Below are 17,209 nucleotides of genomic sequence, written 5' to 3' on the forward strand. Positions count from 1 at the left end.
TCTAAAATGTTTTTGCTTTTACTTAAATGTTTTTTTTTTTTTCTGAATTGTTTTTCAAAATGTTTTTGTGTTTGACCCTCAGGGCCACCGTACATAACTGTTAACCTGCTAATCTAAAGAAGGTGCAATGAAGTGTGAATTCCTCTTAAAACTGTTATTGCATGGAAAAAAAAAAAAAAAAATTAAATGAACATTTCTGCAAAATTGCTTTAGGGCTGAATCATCATTATTATTATAAATTAACACGATTCCTGTGTCCAACAAAAAAAAAATATTCTGTGTCTCCACTGCAACTCAACACTTTGAATCTTTACGTGACTTTTCATTTAAAAAAAAATAAATAAATAAAAAATAATAATAATATTGGTACCACTTTACTTTATATTTCACTCCAGTAGGGCTGCATTTTGTTTTAGATCATCGTTGCACATTACTTCCTGCCCACAGTTCACCCTCCACATCACCCCAAATATCTCTTTCTCATTAATGACCTCTTAATCAATAATCGGTGAGATAAAAACTACACAAACTGAAGCTATCATCCATCAGAAAGCAGGAATGTTTTGCAACTAACGTGAAGTCGGAGCTGTAAACTCTGCAGGAATAATTCAGTGTTTTTTCCCTCTTTGACCTTTTTTTTTTTTTTTCACATCCGTCTCCATTGGTAACTTTTGATGTTTTTTTTCTCCCACCGGTCATTAAAGCGGGAGAAGCGGTGGGAGGAAGGATGAGAGCCGCCGTGCTGCCGGTCGCCGGTTTAACGAGCTTCTTCTTCTCGTCGGGCAGTCGGGTGAGTCGTGTTTTTAATAAAGCATCAAACCGGCTCTTTGTGAATCGGGGAAGGCGACGGGGGCCGCCGAGCTCGGCGAAAGGCTTCACGGTGGCTTTTTGCGGCGATTTAAGAGTCCGTTTGAAAGTCGAGCTTTGCAGGAAACTGAGACACTCAGGTGAGTAAGTTAAAAATATACTATTAAAATAAATAAGGGTCAGTCGAGACGCCGTGGTAACGACGTTAAAAATCCATACTAGCGTACTATTTAGATTTAGTACGTCCCAATGTGTCGTGTGTGAAATGTAGTGTGGCCAAAAGTACCAGGATGTTGGACTACATCCGGTCTTATTCTGCAGTCTGTAGACATGCACGCTACTCTGGGCTGTTCTGACCCACAATCCTTTGCAGCAGGAGATACGTCACAATCGACTGACCAGCAGAGAGAGGTGGCGGCGCTGATGCTCCGCCCACAAAAAGGGAGAAGGAAAAAGAAGAAGGAAGAAGAAGAAGGAAGAAGAAGAAGGAAGAAGAAAGAAGAAGAAGAAGAAGAAGGAAGAAGAAGAAGAAGAAGAAGAAGAAGAAGAAGAAGAAGAAGAAGAAGAAGAAGAAGAAGAAGAAGCAGCAGCATTGAAAGGAAGCGTACTCGTTCCAAATCACATCTTTGACCAAGTAGGTCAAAGGTCAAAGTTCATTGTGATGATGAAGCAGTTTGTCCGATTTGTAAACATACTACATGCAACCGTAGATACTTTGTAAGAGCAGCTGCAGTACGTACAGAAAGTAAAAATAAATTTTGACGTTGGACATTCGTTGATTAAATCGTGTCAAAAGACTTTCTGGAGAAAAAAAAGTAAAGTAAACGAGCGTTTACGATAAGATAATCGACGTTTTCGGGTCTGGACTCACCGAGTTCCCTTCTTGGACGTCTCCTTCTCGAACTCCTCCTGGAGCGCCGACAGCTTGTTGGGCAGATACTCCTTACAGATGCGCATGGCGTCGCTCCACATGTCCGCCTCCTGCAAACAAACAACACCAAACACACAACACGAGGTCGGAAGAAGTCCTTTTAAGATATAAAAACCGAAGAGACGTTTTGTTTATTCTAAACGCGGGTTTGGTCTTCGTCACCTTGTAGTATTTGACGGCCAGGTCGGGTCTCTGCGCTCGGAGCAGGAACGCTTCGGACTTCTGGAAGTCCTTCTGCTCGAAGCAGAACTTGGCCTGATCGACCAGAACCTCCGACACGCTGTCCGGGTCGTGGGCCTCGGCCACCCGCTGGGCGCTGGACCAGTCCTTGTTGTGGACGTACCTGGAAGACACACAAATAACCTAAAAATGAGCTTTTTTTTAAGGATTACTTAACATCTTTTTTTTACCATTTTCCTGAATGTCTTTCAGAGAAAAAGGCAGATAAACACGTCTCTGCTCTGTGATTGTCGACGCCACCAACAGCTCATGTTTTGGATCTCTATGCTGTCCTTTTCTCTCTCTGCTCTCCGCTCTCACCACCAACCGGTCGAGGCAGAAGCTCCGCCCACCTCTGAGCCCGGTTCTGTTGGAGGTTTTTCTTCCTTGTAAAAGGGAGTTTTTCCTTCCCTCTGTTTTTTTGTTTTTTTGTTTTTTTTCCCCTCCGAGCTGATGTGGGAATTGTTCAATTGTTGGGTTTCTCTGTATAAATGTTGTAAAGTTCTGCTGTAAGGACTTTAAATGTGTTATGTGCCATGAAATAACTTGTTGTGACTTGGCGCTATATAAATAAAATTGAATTGAATTTAAATGAGCTGAGTTTCCTAGTTTCCTGAAATGAACTTAAAAGCAGAGGCTCCCTAAAGGATTGGAAATCAATAAAACAAACAAAAAAAGCTTTGAGATCACTGAATAATTAAGTGAGCAGCATTTCAGTACAAACTGTTGAGTTAAATACTCGAGCGGTGGAATTAAATTAACTCTACAAAACCTCCATCAACATCAGTATTTATATATATATATATATATATATATATATATATATATATATATATATATATATCGTGTATTTATATCAGAAGTGGAGGAAGTATTCAGATGTTTTATTAAAGTAAGAAATACTTAATTACAAGTAAAAGTCCTGCACTGAAAATGGTATCAAAGTAAAAGTACGTAAGTAGAATAAGAAAAACGTCCGCTACTCACATGAATACGGCCTCTTTGGGTTTTCCTGCTTTGATGAACTCCACCTCGGCTTCGGGAAACTTTCCCTGAAAGATCAGGCCGGGACAGAAGTCAGGATTTACGACACAAACTTTACAAGGCAAAGTTGTTGTTTTTTCCGGTATTCACGTGCGTACGGTATCCGGTAACGTTTTTTTTTTTTGGTCGCGTGCGTGGATACGTGGATTTACCTCGTCTTCCAGGTAGATGGCGTGCTTGAGGTGGATCTCGGGAATCTTTTCCTTACACGAGAGCCGGGCCAAGTCGAAGGCGAAGTCGAACGAGCTGGAGAGAAGACGAGGAAGCAGAGCGTGAAATTAAAGCCGCGTTTATATACTTATAGACAGATGGAAGGCATTAGAGTATGTCTTAATAAATAGCTAATAAAAGCTAGCACGTGCGCTGGTGTAATTATTGCCTACTCGTGCTTTTACCTTGATATATTTTAGCCAAGAAAACCCACAACAATTCTACCTTTTTATGGGTCTCTGACTTCCATGACTGTAAGACTTTATTTAATAATTCACAAAAGTTTATTGTCAGGAACTCCTATCAAACAGAACAACAAATAAAACCTCTAAATTAGTGGCAATAATGTCTTAAAGCTCTCAACAAGCTTTCACATTTTTCTCTTCAGATTTTAAAGGTCCAATATGTTACTCTTTTTTTTGGTGTTTTTAATTTTTTGCAGTCTTAATATCTATAATCAGATATATTTGTGGGTTTTAATTACCAAAATTCATCTCCAAAAATCAAAAAGACCGCTCGGTGTTTTCTTACAGAAAACAAAAACTTTTGGGAGGTGGGTCGTGCTGATGACGAGTTTGTGACATCACAAACTAGCAGAGGTTCAAAAACTGGACAGAACAAAAGAGACGCGTGTCAAACAGAAGCTCAAGAAACTGGACCAACAGAAGGCGGTTTCGTGTCTGTGCCTTTAAGGAGCCTTGATGTCAACGACACTCTCTTCTGACTGGCTGGCTCGTTCTGAGTGACACACGCCCAGGCCCAATCACAGGCTTTCTTTGGTCTAGTAGCTTGTTGAACTCTTGATACTCTTGATAGCTTGGTGGTTTTCAAAAAGATAAAAGTTCAGTCGTGTAGAGGGGCCGGACATATGACATAATCATGAGTTTGTGACATCACAAACTCACGGAGGTCCAAACAGCACAGTTGCTGAATACGAACTGTGTGCATTTTTTCAGTGGAGTAAGTGTTTTAAGACTTTCACGTAATTTATAGACCGGCTTTATAACCAGGAAAAGAAATCTGAATTCATCACATATGGGACCTTTAAATATGTCAAGTTAGTGTAATTAAATTTAATTCTGCGTGTAGCGGTGACGCTCACAAGTTATTCGCCGCCGACTCGATGGCGTACTCCAGCAGGCCGAACTTGTTGAGCAGCTTGACGGCGGCCTCTCCTCCCAGACTCCGGGCCCACAGGTAGGCCACCTGCTTCTGGGCGCCGGCGCCACCGTGGCTCTTTGCCACCTGACGTACACACACACACACACACACAGTTTATATAGGACTCATAAATGTAAAACAGAGGCCACACAGTAAAGTCAATTATAACAAAGTAGCACAGGTTCAAACAGTCAAATAATTATAAGGTGAGTTCAATACAATTTTGACATGAAGTTTGACAAGTACGGGTTTGATATTTTATATATATATTTGGTTTTTTTGTGTGATTTTTTTTTAACTTCAAAACGTAAAAAAATGTACCCGGTGAGCGTCCTCCCACATGTCGTTGACTCGGTACATGTGCACGGCGGCCTTCCACTCCTCGGCCTCCATGAAGTGGTACTCGGCCTCCGAGAACCTGGACTCGGCCTCCAGCTCCTGCACGAAGACACGAAAGGGATTCATGAATCAAAGTGAGATTAGAACTAAGGTTCCACCGGTCAGTTCTCTTCTCTTCTACGAGTAATTTAACAGGAAAAACAAGCAGGTGTCATTTAAATGTGTAAATAAGTGACACATTGACTGGATATAAAAGTGGACGTAGCTTCCGGGTCTGAAAAATTAGGCGCTTTACGCTGCAATACCACCGAGTGCCACTAGAGGTCGGCTCCAAAAAAGCCTCCGTAGACTTCCATTCAACTTTGGTGAGAAATGTGTCTCCGCACCTTGGCCAGGTGGAGGTGTGTCTCCGTACCTTGGCCAGGTGGAGGTGTGTCTCCGTACCTTGGCCAGGTGGAGGTGTGTCTCCGTCAGCAGGTCGTTGTGATGCTTCGCCACCAGACGAATGACGTCGTCGAACATGCGGTTCTTCTTGTACATGGTGATGGCGAGGTCGGGCTGCTTCACCGCAGCAAAGAGCCTGCGGGCGCGCACACACACACACACACACACACACACACACACACACACACACACACACACACACACACACACACACACACACACACACACACACACACACACGGAGGAGAGCGTTCGTTAACACGCCGTCATGAAGGTCGGAGATGAACTCGGACGTCGTCGCTCTCCGACTTGATGATAAATTACTGCTCTTTACCTCTCGGCCTCCTTGAACTTCCCGTCTCTCTCCAGCTCCTGAGCTCGGCTGATGTACAGCGCCATCACCTCCTCCTCCGTCATGCACTCCACCGCCAGCTGTACACACACACACACACACACACACACCAAACAACGACCTCCTCGTCAACCTCTCTGCATTATACTTCCACTCCTCTCTGGTGCGGAAACTACTCCGCTGTAATCATCACTTCATCTCATATTTGGAGGGAAACACGCATAAATACAGGAAGAGTTTTCTGTGATACGAGTGTTAAGGAGGGCGACGGGTGTTTGAGTCTCTGCTCCTCGACCTCCACACTGACCTTGTGCGCCTCCTCCCAGTGTCCCGCCGCGGTGTACATGTCGATGGCGTCTTTGATGTGACCGCCTTTCACAAACAGCTGCTCGGCCACCTGCGGGCCATCGAAGTGCAAAAAAGCGTGCGCTCAGGAAATGCAACATCAGACCCCAAAATTATTTATACTTAAAAACTTTCAATGACAACCTGAAAGTATATTAAAAAAAAATAAAAAATAAAAAAAATACACTGGAAAAAAGGCATTTCAAACACGTGCATAAACAGACTTAACAGACAAACACATTTAAAAACAGGTTTTTTTTCTTGCTCTTAAGTGAATATTTCACTTAAGTGCAATATTGTTACTTATTCCAAATGTTTCCGTATTTATTATATTTCTATATTTACAGGATGCGCCTTTTTTTGTGTTTTTTCTAACTATCTGTCTTTTCAATTTTGCACCGACCACGAGCGGCAGCTTCCTCGGACACGTTAATTGGAAAAAAATTATTTTACGTCGGTGGCCCCGCCCCCTTCCTCTGCGGCGCCAAGATGGCGACCGTCGAAGGGCTCTATTCTACAGAACAAGTCGATACCAACAACATCAAGTCAGCGGCGTGATTCATTGTGTGGGAGTTAATGGAAGAATTGGGGAGAGATCAGATAAACCGGTAAAACAAAGGAAAACGCCTTCAGTCTGACAAATGGACGGGCTGCTCGTTCGCCCTTCAGCGATGCTTCCTCTCTATAGGTACGTTCCTCCTTCACCGTTTGAGAGTTTGCGCCGAAATTATTCACTTTCCCTGCAACTTCTCCACAAGTTGGGAGAGCAAAGAGCTTGTTATCTTAATCACTTTCTGTGAATATGCCCGCGGAGCGATCGGATTGAAATAGGCTGCTATTTTCAGAAGCTGGCTGGCGGTTGTTGCGGAGGCTGTTTTGGCTCAGCTGAGCTCATCAGAACGAGCACACAGCACCGTCATCATCATCATCATCATCGCTCTTCCTCTTCTTTGTATTTTCTACCAGATTTTTTTTCTCGTTATCCTTTTTTGGAGTTTTTTTTTTTTTTTTTATGGTCGGGATGGCGGGGGAGGGGGAGGGGGAGGGAGTGGGGGGTATTTAGATGACTATTAAAACTATTGTTACACAAACGCTGAACTCGTCATTGGTGCCAAATCAGCCCGGAGCAAAATGAGGCCCACGATGTCCGCAGAGGACTGGGCTCTGACCTCTGTGTGTGTGTGTGTGTGTGTGTGTGTGTGTGTGTGTGTGTGTGTGTGTGTGTGTGTGTGTGTGTGTGTGTGTGTGTGTGTGTGTGACTGCAGAGAAAGTGCAGAGAATTAATTGCCGGTGGTTAAAATGTCACGGTGTCCTTCGTCCCTCCGGCTGCGTCTCCGCGTCACCCGTCCTGCGGAGTCGTCGTGTGCTGACCCTCGCCGCATCGCCGCGGTAACCGGCGTACACGGCGTTCCTTATGAGGGCGAGTGTTTCAACAGGAGTTAAAGTGACCGACGCGCGGGCCGGTAGAGAAAACGGGGTGATCGCGACGAAACAAAACAAAACCTTCCACAAAAAAAACAAAAAAACAAAACGTGCCAAACGCGACATCGGAAAACATTTGAAGACGCGTTTTCACGCAACCTTCAAACAAAACTGTCTCTTTTTCTTTCTTTTCGCTGCCTTTCTACGGCGGTAGATTCACCTTCTTCAGTTCTGCTGCTGGATACGAGGACGACGAGTGTGATGTGCCTGAACCAAAACGGGAGATTCAAGGCCTCAAAGACACCAAAATCTTCCGTGTACCCGAGTCAGCGAAAAGCTTTTCCCCCCGTGGATACCAGCGCTGAAGTCACGCACACTTCCCGCTGTTACGCAACACGCGTGTTGGATTTGGATCGAGATTTCCATCGAACATCTCTTCAACTTCTTCATCTACCGTACCTCCTCCTCCTCCTCCTCTCACCTCATAGTCCTGCATGGAGGCGTAGTGCTGAGCTATCTTCACGTAGTATTTCCCCGCCGCCGAGTCCTCCTGCATCTCCAGGATGTGGACGGCCTTCTTCCACTGGCGCGCCATGATGGCCGCCTCGATCGCTTTGAGGGAGCAGCTGAGAAGGAAGATGAGACGTTTAAAAAAAATGTTTCAAATTTTTTTATCAGGTTTAGATTTGCGTCGTTGACGCTCGGATTCAAGACAAAGCTCCATAATTCGGTGAGAACTGCTTCAAAACTTTACTGGCTTTTGTTTTCTGTGGAGACTTTCAGAGTCAGAATTCAGTCTCAGAAGATTTTTCAACTCGGAGGAAACAAAAAAAACCCCAAAAAAATCTGGGCGCCGATTACCTGTCTTTATTTGGTATTATTGTCGGCCATATTTAAAGTTATCTCCTCTCATCTCTCTGTCGTGGTCCTGGTGATGATTTTAAAGAAATTTTGGCCATCCCTGTTGGATTGTTGTTGTTGTTTTTTTTTTCATCTTCCCTCCCTCTCCATCTGTGTCTCCTCGCTCCTCTCCACCACGTACCCCGCTTCAATGAAGTGGTTGATGGCGGCGTCCATCTGTTTCTGCTGGACGAGGTAGTCTCCCCAGGCCTCCTCCAGTTTCACCACCTCGGCGGGGAAGGTGAGGCGAGCCAGCTCCACCGCTACGGGAAAAGCACAGCGAAGAGAGAAACTTTACTTTACTGGTCTGCTGGATACCAAAACTCAGCTCGAGGCTCCGGCTGGTGTCGAAACATCTTCACGGCCGACTCGCGCTTCATTTCTTTAACAACTATGTTACCTTTCCTGAAGGCACCTCCTCTGCAGTAGCACTCCAGAGCTCTCTGGTTGTTCCTGATCTTCTCATACAGATCTCCTGCCTGAGTAAAAGAGACGGGACATGAATCTATTGTCTTTTTAATCGAAAACTATTTTACAGAGGGTGGAAATCAAATATTTATATCGTGACTTAAGGTTGCGTAATGACTTGAATCTCGCAATATCATATCGCCACTTAAATATCGCAATAAGTTTATATTGTGACTTAAATATTGTAATAACATTGTATCGTGACATGACTACAGTAATAATATCGTATCGTGACTTTAACGTTGTAATATTATCACGACTCAAATTTGATAATATTGTATTGTCACTTAAATATCCCAAAAATAAAGCATCATGACTTAAATATTACAATAGTATCATATGGAGACTTAAATATCACGAAATCATAACGTGACTTAAAAATTGTAATAATACTCAATCCTAACTTAAATAGTGTAATAATAGCGTATGTAGACTTAAATATCGCAACATTGTATCGGGACTTGTATATAACAAAAATAATGCATCCTGACTTAAATATCGTAATCATATCATATCGTGACTTAAATATCGTAATGTGACTTAAATATAAAGAATAAAGCATAGTGACTGAAATATCATAATAATATCGTAATCGGGACTTAAACATCGCATCATGACTTAAATATCATTATAATATCATATCGTGACTTAAATATCGTAATAATATCATAGTGACATAAATATCGTAATAATATCATATCGTGACTTAAATATCACAAAAATAAAGCATAGCAACTGAAATATCATAATAATATCGTAATCGGGACTTAAACATCGCATCATGACATAAATATCGTAATAATATCATATCGTGACTTAAATATCGTAATAATATCATAGTGACATAAATATCGTAATAATATCATATCGTGACTTAAATATCACAAAAATAAAGCATAGCAACTGAAATATCATAATAATATCGTAATCGGGACTTAAACATCGCATCATGACTTAAATATCGTTGTAATATCATATTGTGACATAAATATCGTAATAATATAATATCGTGACTTAAATATTCTAATAACATCTTATTGTACGGCTGCTGCACGTTAAACCACCGTCACCAGGGTCCGTATCGACTTCCCGCCACTTTAAACCGCAGAAACCTGAACACCATCATTACACGGCGGCAACGTTCGCTCCGAGGTTCTGTTTTTTTCGGTCTTTGTTTTTCGAGCCTCTTTTTTTTATTGATTTTTTTTTCCTCCACCTGTTACGCGAACACAGATGGCCGGAGGAGAAGAAGCGAGCTCTCAGACAAACGGCTCCCGAATAAACACACAGAGAGAGCTAACCGACAGATGGAGCGAGCCCGAGTGTAAAAATAAAAAAATTAAAAACTGGAAATAACAAAAGAGCGCCGTCGTCCCGGCGTCGATACCTCGGGAGCGGAGAGGGAGCGGCGGCGCGGCGGAGGGGGAGAGGCGGTTTTCAAAAGAAGACGGGAGGTAAAAAGAAAAGCCGGGTTCCGCTCACCCTCTCGTAGAACTCTCCTTTGATGAGGCTGGCGGCGATGCGGCCGACGGTCTCGCCGCTGCCGCCGATCTCCGGCCGGCCGATGGCGAGGCGCGCCGCCTTGGCCGGCAGCCCCGCCTTCAGGTAGAGGTTGATGGCTCCCTGGAAGTCTCCCTCGCCCTCCTTCACCTCGCCGGCCTTCTCGTCCTGGCCGGTCTCCGTCAGCCACCGGTAGTAGTTCCCCCGCAGGCTGTTCAGCTCCGGGTGGCCCTGCGACAAGAGAATGAATGTTATAATCGATCGTTTAAGTAATTTATGAAGCAGAAATGTCCGATATTTAGATCTGCTTTTTTTTTTTGTTTTTTTTTTTCCTGTCTTGTTTAACGAAGGCAAAAAAAATTTCAACGAAGATTCGGATAACTTTTTGAATGAGCAATTCATCGTGTTGTGAAATACTTTTCTGTTTTGTTTACGTGTCGTTGTAAACAGAATATGTCTGGGATTTGTTTTTTTTTAGCGTTTGGTTGGAATCAAAATAAACAACATGAACGTGTCTTCTTGAACTCTGACAGGTTAAACAATTTCAAAAAAATGTGGATAACTTTCTGAAAAAGCAATTAATTGTATTATCAAAACCTTTTTTAATTTGTTTACTGTCGTTGGAAACAGAATATTTTTTTTTTTAGCTGTTGGTTGAAATCAAAATAAACAATTTAAACGTGTCTTGTTAAACTCTGAAAGGCAAAAAGAAAAAAAAAAATCGGCTAACTTTCTGAACGAGCAATTCATTTTATTATCAAAATCTTTTCTGTCTTGTTTACTGTGTCGTTGTAAACAAAGCAATTCATTTCATCATCAAATACTTCTACCTTTAATAAAATAAACGGCAGTTAGCTGATGAATTACTGAAACTGAAGAACAAAGTCTTAAAATACACTTTTTCAGTTTACATGTGAGGTTATAAAAGAGCATAAAGTTGATGAAGACTTTTCCAGGTCAGTAATTTGTGTTTTCTGACTAAAGACCAGAAAGATTAAATAAATCCGGAGTCATTCTGGATCAGTTTGAGGACCGACTGACGGATCCGAAACCTTCAGAAACTCAAGAGACCGTCGTCTGGATTTGCGAATCGAGTGTCTTTAAACGTCCTTGTTTTGTGTAATGTGACGTCGTATTGTGGATATAGTGTTACTTTGGCTTCAGCCACGGCGATGCAGTCGTCCCACATGTGGAGCTCCTGGTACATCTCGATGGCTTCGTCGATGGCGTTCTGAAAAAAAATAAAATAAAAATGAAACATTTGACTTCATCCTGCAGAAATATGGAAATAATGTGCTCAGTTTGTGTTTTATTGTTGTAACTAACACCTCCTCTTGTTTCAGACTCTCGACTTCCTCCCTTTTGTGTGTTTCCATCTCTAAGCATCAGTTCATCTTTATTCTTACCAGCAATTCATTTCTACGATCTAATCTTTTTATATATATATATATATATATATATATATATATATACTAAATGCATTTAAATCTCCAGTAAAAGACTTTTAAACGTTTCCTGTTGCTTTTTGAGTCGTGCATTTGAGTCCCGTCTGTTTTCATCTTCTTCTGGTGCATTAAATCATGTCCCTCCAACCCGCCGGTTAAACGGTCAGAAGGTTATTGTATTTTTTTATTGCACGGCTTTCAAAAAGGGAAAACGATTCAAACACTGACTTTTATCGTGTTTGTTTTTTTTATTTTTTTTTAAATCTGACCCTGAAATGCATCATGAATTATTGCTATGTGTAAAATTAAATGTCTGAATTTGACCAATCAGAACAGATTTTAAGTCACCAAACCTGCTCCATGTAGTGCACCTCAGCCAGTTTAAAGTTCTTATCCAGCATCGCCACGTGGGCCTGGACCTGGTAGAAGGAAGTCCCATCGTCTCCCTGATCAGGACACACACACACACACACACACACACACACACACACACACACACACACACACACACACACACACACACACACACACACCGCTGAGAACTAATTTCAGGGAGAAAACGTGCTCTACCAGAAAAGTTTTATGGTATTTCAAGGTTTGCAAACGCTGCAAATTCTTTTTCTTTTTTTTCAAAAGAAGTAATCAGAGATATTCGGCCCAAAATGAATTTCATTAATATAAATTCCAGCATGAGAGTTTTTCGGGCCTTCTGCGTGTCTGAATGCTTGCGTTTCCAAAAGTATAAATCTTTTCAAGCAAAGTGTTGAATTATTCAGCGATTTTTTTTTTTTTTTTTTTTTTTTTTTTTTTTTTCTTGGCACAAAAATATCAAAAGTTATTACATATCAGTGCCTGAAAAAAAAACAACCCTGCTAATTTACACAAAAAAAAAGAAGAAAAAACCTTGAAACCTCACTGCTGTGTTGCTGATACGAAACGCACCATTTTCTGCGACACTTTGTCGGCGACCTGGTTCGTCTGGTGGAGGAACCGGACGGTCGAGACGTCACCCAGCGCGGCGAAACACCTTTCAAAATAAGAGCGGAAGGAAAAAAAAGAAAAAAACAAACAGGAAGTAAGCAATTAAAAGAGAGAGACACGCGTAGAAAACAATGAAACAAAGAGAGAAACATCTTTAATTCAACGAAAGGAAAAAAAAAAAAAAAAAAAAAAACGCCGGTCGCCTCTGAAACAAAAAACGCCGGTCGCTGTCTGAACTCGGATAAATTAAAGCTTTTGTCTAATTAGTCTTCAGATGAGCTGCAGCCTGACGAGTCCCTTTATTACCGACTCTCTCTGAACAGTTGCATCAGATTAATGAGTCATGAAAGTAAAAAAGAAAAAAGTTGAAAAACTCCTTCTTCTTCTTTTCTCGCCTCCCCCCCCCTCATTAACATTATCCACAGAAAAAAAATGTTTCTTATTTCTCCCCCATTTCATGATTTATGCAAAATGCAAAAGCCGCCGCCTAACGAACGCGCGTGCATTATTAATGACGGCTGGTTCACATCGGAGAGCGTTCGCGAAACAAGAGAAATCAAAAAAAAAAAATGGAAAGAGAGAGAGAGAGAAAATAAAAAAATTAAAAACCGTCCTCTGAGGTCAAAGAAAAGCAACCGTTTTCTGTTAGTTTCCTCATTTCAGGTGACGAAAGGTGCCGCGAGGCGTCTCCACGTACTGTAGCTCCGGAAGACGAGTCTCAGTCACGGTGGAGACGGACACGGAAACGTAATTAGGTCGGGTAGTTTTGCGGACGGCCGCTGCGAAAAGCCGCGAGTTCGGATTTTGGCCGACGACTGAACCGCCGAGACGGTTTGGTGGCGCTGAAGCTCCGCCCACAAAAGGAAGAAGAAGAAGAAGAAGAAGAAGAAGAAGAAGAAGAAGAAGAAGAAGAAGAGGCATATCGTTCCAAATCGTTACGGATATGCGACAAAGTGGGTCAAAGTTCAAGGCGCATTTTTATGATGAAGTAGTTTGTCCCGATTGTACACAGACGACACGTGACGGTACGAAGTCTTTAAGGGGAGCTGCAGTACGAACTGGAAGTAAAAGAGAAATAGTACGTGACCATATTTGGACGAGCTGCTGGGGGGAGGAGCTAGCGGTGGATCTGACTCGATGTGATTTGGAAAAAACCCCGACGATGCTACGCCCCGCCCACCGATAGCTGTAACCTGACTGCACCACGGGGCTGTCAATCAAAACAGACACGCCCCCAATTCTTTTTTGATTAATGAGGAATTATTTTCAAATGGACCTCCAGAAAACTAATAAGAAGGAGTGACTTTAACGACCAACACTGAGATAACTGATGGACACATTCATTGACTTTGAATTTTTTTTTAGTTGAATGGGAGTCAATGGAGGCCTTTTTCGGCGTCGACCTCTAGTGGCACTCGGTGGTACTGCAGCTGGAGGCACTTCTGCATCGGCCTCATTTGTCAGACCCGGAAGCTACGAACACTTTTACATGCAGTGTATGCTTTAAAGGGCTTATTGTGTGTGTGTGTGTGTGTGTGTGTGTGTGTGTGTGTGTGTGTGTGTGTGTGTGTGTGTGTGTGTGTCTCTGACCTTTCTGCGATGTGCAGCTGGCGAGCCTCCACAGCCAGCTTGCTGAGCGTCTTCCACATGGCTTCGGTCTCTGGCGACATCTCCAGAGTCTCCAGGAATGCCGTGGCTCTGTAAACACACACACACACACACACACACACACACACACACACACACACACACAGTTGTGGCTTGTTCAGGGTTGACATGATGCTTTTCTGAGTCACAGTGAAGTAGTTTTTGGTTTTTTGTAACTCCGAGATCTCGTCCTTTAAGGTTGAGGTCCTTCAGACTGTGACGGAGGCGTCCGACCGTCCGCTACGTTCCCTCTGCAGAGTCTCTCGAGGAGAACCGGGAGGTTTTTCCGTCCGCGTACGGCCGGAAGCTAAATTTGCTAATAACATTTACTATTGTAGTCTAAATGTGCTGATTGGACCGATTTATAAGAACAATGAAGAGATCGGCTCTGCAGGAAGCCGCCGAAATGGGCCTCGACGTCGAGAAAAACTGCGAAATGACATTAATTCATACATTTTGTATTACCATTTTCAATATTTTATGATATTACCAAGTCACAGAAAAGGGCTTGATCAGTCAGTCTTTGTGATTTTACAGTTTTTACAGGATAAATGTAAATCTTTGAAGACATTTGTAATGCCACAGTAAATTCAATTTAATAGTATTTTCAACTTTTCCTGGCCAAAAATATAATAAATGATAATAATAAACATCATACGGCCTTTGTTTTAGCACTTCTCAGCAGCGTATAACAATAATTCCTAAATATATGATTAATTCAATTAATACAACCTGGTGTGGAATAAGCAGCAGAAAAAACAGAAAAGAATTGATGGATTAATCAAATTAAATCAATTTGTCTGTTTTGAGTGATTTTATGATACGTTTTTGTGAAAGATTCCTACATTTATTTTATAGTTTTACAACGTTTTCTAGATTTTAAGATTTTGAGACAAATCTTACTCCTAATGAGAGAAAAGTGAGTTTTGGCAAGACTTATTTAAAAAAAAAAAAAAAAAAATTTAATGAAATTTTGAATGCCTTCAGGGAAACAGATTAGGAAACTGAATTCATTACTTTTTATAACTTTTCGGGACCTGCGGTTTCCCTCTTTTTTTAAGCAGAAAAAGTGTCCTCGGAAGATGCAAGAAACCGAAACGATCCTCCAGCAGCTAACGAGTCGCTTCCCCTTTCAAAATAAGAGAGGTCAGTTAGAATCACACGAGGAGGCTTCACTGTGGGGACGGATTATATCTCCCAGCTGGGCTCTGAGTGCCGAGGAAACACTCGAGGAGAGCCGGAGGAAGCTGCCGGATGAAAGGGACATCTGGTCCCTTCTGCTCGGCCCGTTGGCGCCTCGGCGGACGTCGGCGATTTTTTTTTTTTTGGACTCACCTGTCGTAGTCTTCGTCGTCGACCGCCGTGCCGAACTCGATGAGGCCTTCGTCCAGCGTGTACGTCACCGCGTTGACGCCCTCCGTCACGATCACGTCCGTCTTCCCGTCGGCTCGCTCGAGATCCACGACGTCTCCCTGACGAAGACAAATGCATGAAGTTCTGCGCAGATCTGAGGAATCTGTTAATCTCCCTTTAGACTTCGACGCCGATATAATCTAAAGGGAAATATTGTTCTTTTTACTCAGTGCCCTTCGCCGAAAACACCGAGAGGCCGCAGCGCCTGTTGCTTTTTTTTTAGTTTTTCTGTATTATTTATGAGAACACCAGCGAGCCGTGAGTCAGGCAGGTCCTCTGAACCCCGCCGGAGGCGACCGACTGCTGCAGGACAGCAGCGCCGAAAAAACCCCGGCGAATTTAACCGGCAGCGCCGAGACGCAACGCTGGAGGGCAGCAAAAAAAAAAAAAAGGGAAACGTGTGGTTTGGAGCTTTTTCTTTAAAAAATAAAAATAAAAAATACATAGGACATGATGATTTAAAGGAGTACGCCGCTGATTTTGGTCCAAAACTCATCATCATAAAGTTGTGAGTTGAGTTGGCGAGAGACGAGATGCTCGGTGTCACCTTGATGGGGAACATGGTGATGCTCTCCGGGCTGTCGATGCTGTACCAGATGCAGAGGTTCCCCCGGTTCTGGGCGACCACCACGTCGCTGCCGGGCACCCACTGGACGTACGAGCAGAAGCTCAGCACGGTGGTCTTCACGGAGGACTCGATGTCGTACAGATGGAGCTGAGGAGGACGAGGAAGAGGAGGAAGTCACCGCACCGTCGACCAACGGTCTATCGGAGGCCTGTTTACCCGCGGCGGTAAAGAAAGAGTTCAACGTTTCCACGAGAGGAACGAAACCACTCCCATCTGTAAACAGGAAGCTGGAGTCAGGAGACGGTTAGCTTAGCTTAGCTTAGTTTAGCTTAGCTTAGTTAATCTTATTTTAGCTTGGTTTATCTTAGTTTAGTTTAGTTTATGTTAGCTTAGTTTAGCTTAGCTCAGTTAATCTTGGCTTAGTTTAGCTTAGCTTAGTTTAGTTTAGCTTAGTTTAGTTAATCTTAGCTTAGCTTAGTTTATCTTAGTTTAGTTTATTTTAGCTTATCTTAGTTAATCTTGGCTTAGTTTAGCTTAGTTTAGTTAATCTTAGTTTAGTTTATTTTGGCTTAGTTTAGTTAATCTTGGCTTAGTTCAGCTTAGTTTATTTTATTTTAGCTTAGTTTATCTTATCTTACCTTAGTTTAGTTTATCTTATCTTACCTTCGTTTAGTTTATCTTATCTTACCTTAGTTTAGTTTATCTTAGTTTATCTTATCTTACCTTAGTTTAGTTTATCTTAGTTTATCTTATCTTACCTTAGTTTAGTTTATCTTAATTTATCTTATTTTAGCTTTGTTTAGTTTAGCATGAGGCCTAAAAATAGAGAAGCAGAGAAACAAAATCTGCCTCCCAGCACCATTAAAGCTCATATTTTACTGTCGGACAATACAAAGCTAGGCTTCATGTAACCACATACTTTTACCAGATAATGTGTCCATTTGCGATTAGCCATCTTTAACTTTCTTTAAAATTAAAAACTTAAAAAATCGTACTTGTGATTTGTCTAGAAA

General features: G+C 42.3%; 1 protein-coding gene across 1 annotated transcript in view; it reads right to left on the reverse strand.

Annotated features, from left to right (window-relative positions):
• ift172 (intraflagellar transport 172) overlaps positions 1 to 17,209 on the reverse strand; it is a 36,013-nt gene that overhangs the window by 7,890 nt on the left and 10,914 nt on the right. Inside the window, exons 16-34 of the mRNA XM_069172333.1 lie at positions 16,176 to 16,343; positions 15,551 to 15,687; positions 14,159 to 14,266; positions 12,530 to 12,614; positions 11,941 to 12,033; positions 11,296 to 11,373; positions 10,125 to 10,373; positions 8,575 to 8,653; positions 8,317 to 8,437; positions 7,756 to 7,900; positions 5,815 to 5,904; positions 5,490 to 5,587; positions 5,156 to 5,291; positions 4,694 to 4,810; positions 4,314 to 4,456; positions 3,154 to 3,247; positions 2,945 to 3,009; positions 1,901 to 2,081; positions 1,679 to 1,788 (exon numbers count right to left, since the gene is read on the reverse strand). Of these exons, the coding sequence (XP_069028434.1) occupies positions 1,679 to 1,788; positions 1,901 to 2,081; positions 2,945 to 3,009; positions 3,154 to 3,247; positions 4,314 to 4,456; positions 4,694 to 4,810; positions 5,156 to 5,291; positions 5,490 to 5,587; positions 5,815 to 5,904; positions 7,756 to 7,900; positions 8,317 to 8,437; positions 8,575 to 8,653; positions 10,125 to 10,373; positions 11,296 to 11,373; positions 11,941 to 12,033; positions 12,530 to 12,614; positions 14,159 to 14,266; positions 15,551 to 15,687; positions 16,176 to 16,343 (2,297 nt within the window). The remainder of the gene's footprint in view (positions 1 to 1,678; positions 1,789 to 1,900; positions 2,082 to 2,944; positions 3,010 to 3,153; positions 3,248 to 4,313; positions 4,457 to 4,693; positions 4,811 to 5,155; positions 5,292 to 5,489; positions 5,588 to 5,814; positions 5,905 to 7,755; positions 7,901 to 8,316; positions 8,438 to 8,574; positions 8,654 to 10,124; positions 10,374 to 11,295; positions 11,374 to 11,940; positions 12,034 to 12,529; positions 12,615 to 14,158; positions 14,267 to 15,550; positions 15,688 to 16,175; positions 16,344 to 17,209) is intronic.

The sequence above is a fragment of the Embiotoca jacksoni genome, unplaced genomic scaffold (genome assembly GCF_022577435.1).
Source record: "Embiotoca jacksoni isolate LCO1_2020_lvr unplaced genomic scaffold, fEmbJac1.0.p SCAF_52, whole genome shotgun sequence".
NCBI classification, from domain to species: Eukaryota; Metazoa; Chordata; class Actinopteri; family Embiotocidae; genus Embiotoca; species Embiotoca jacksoni.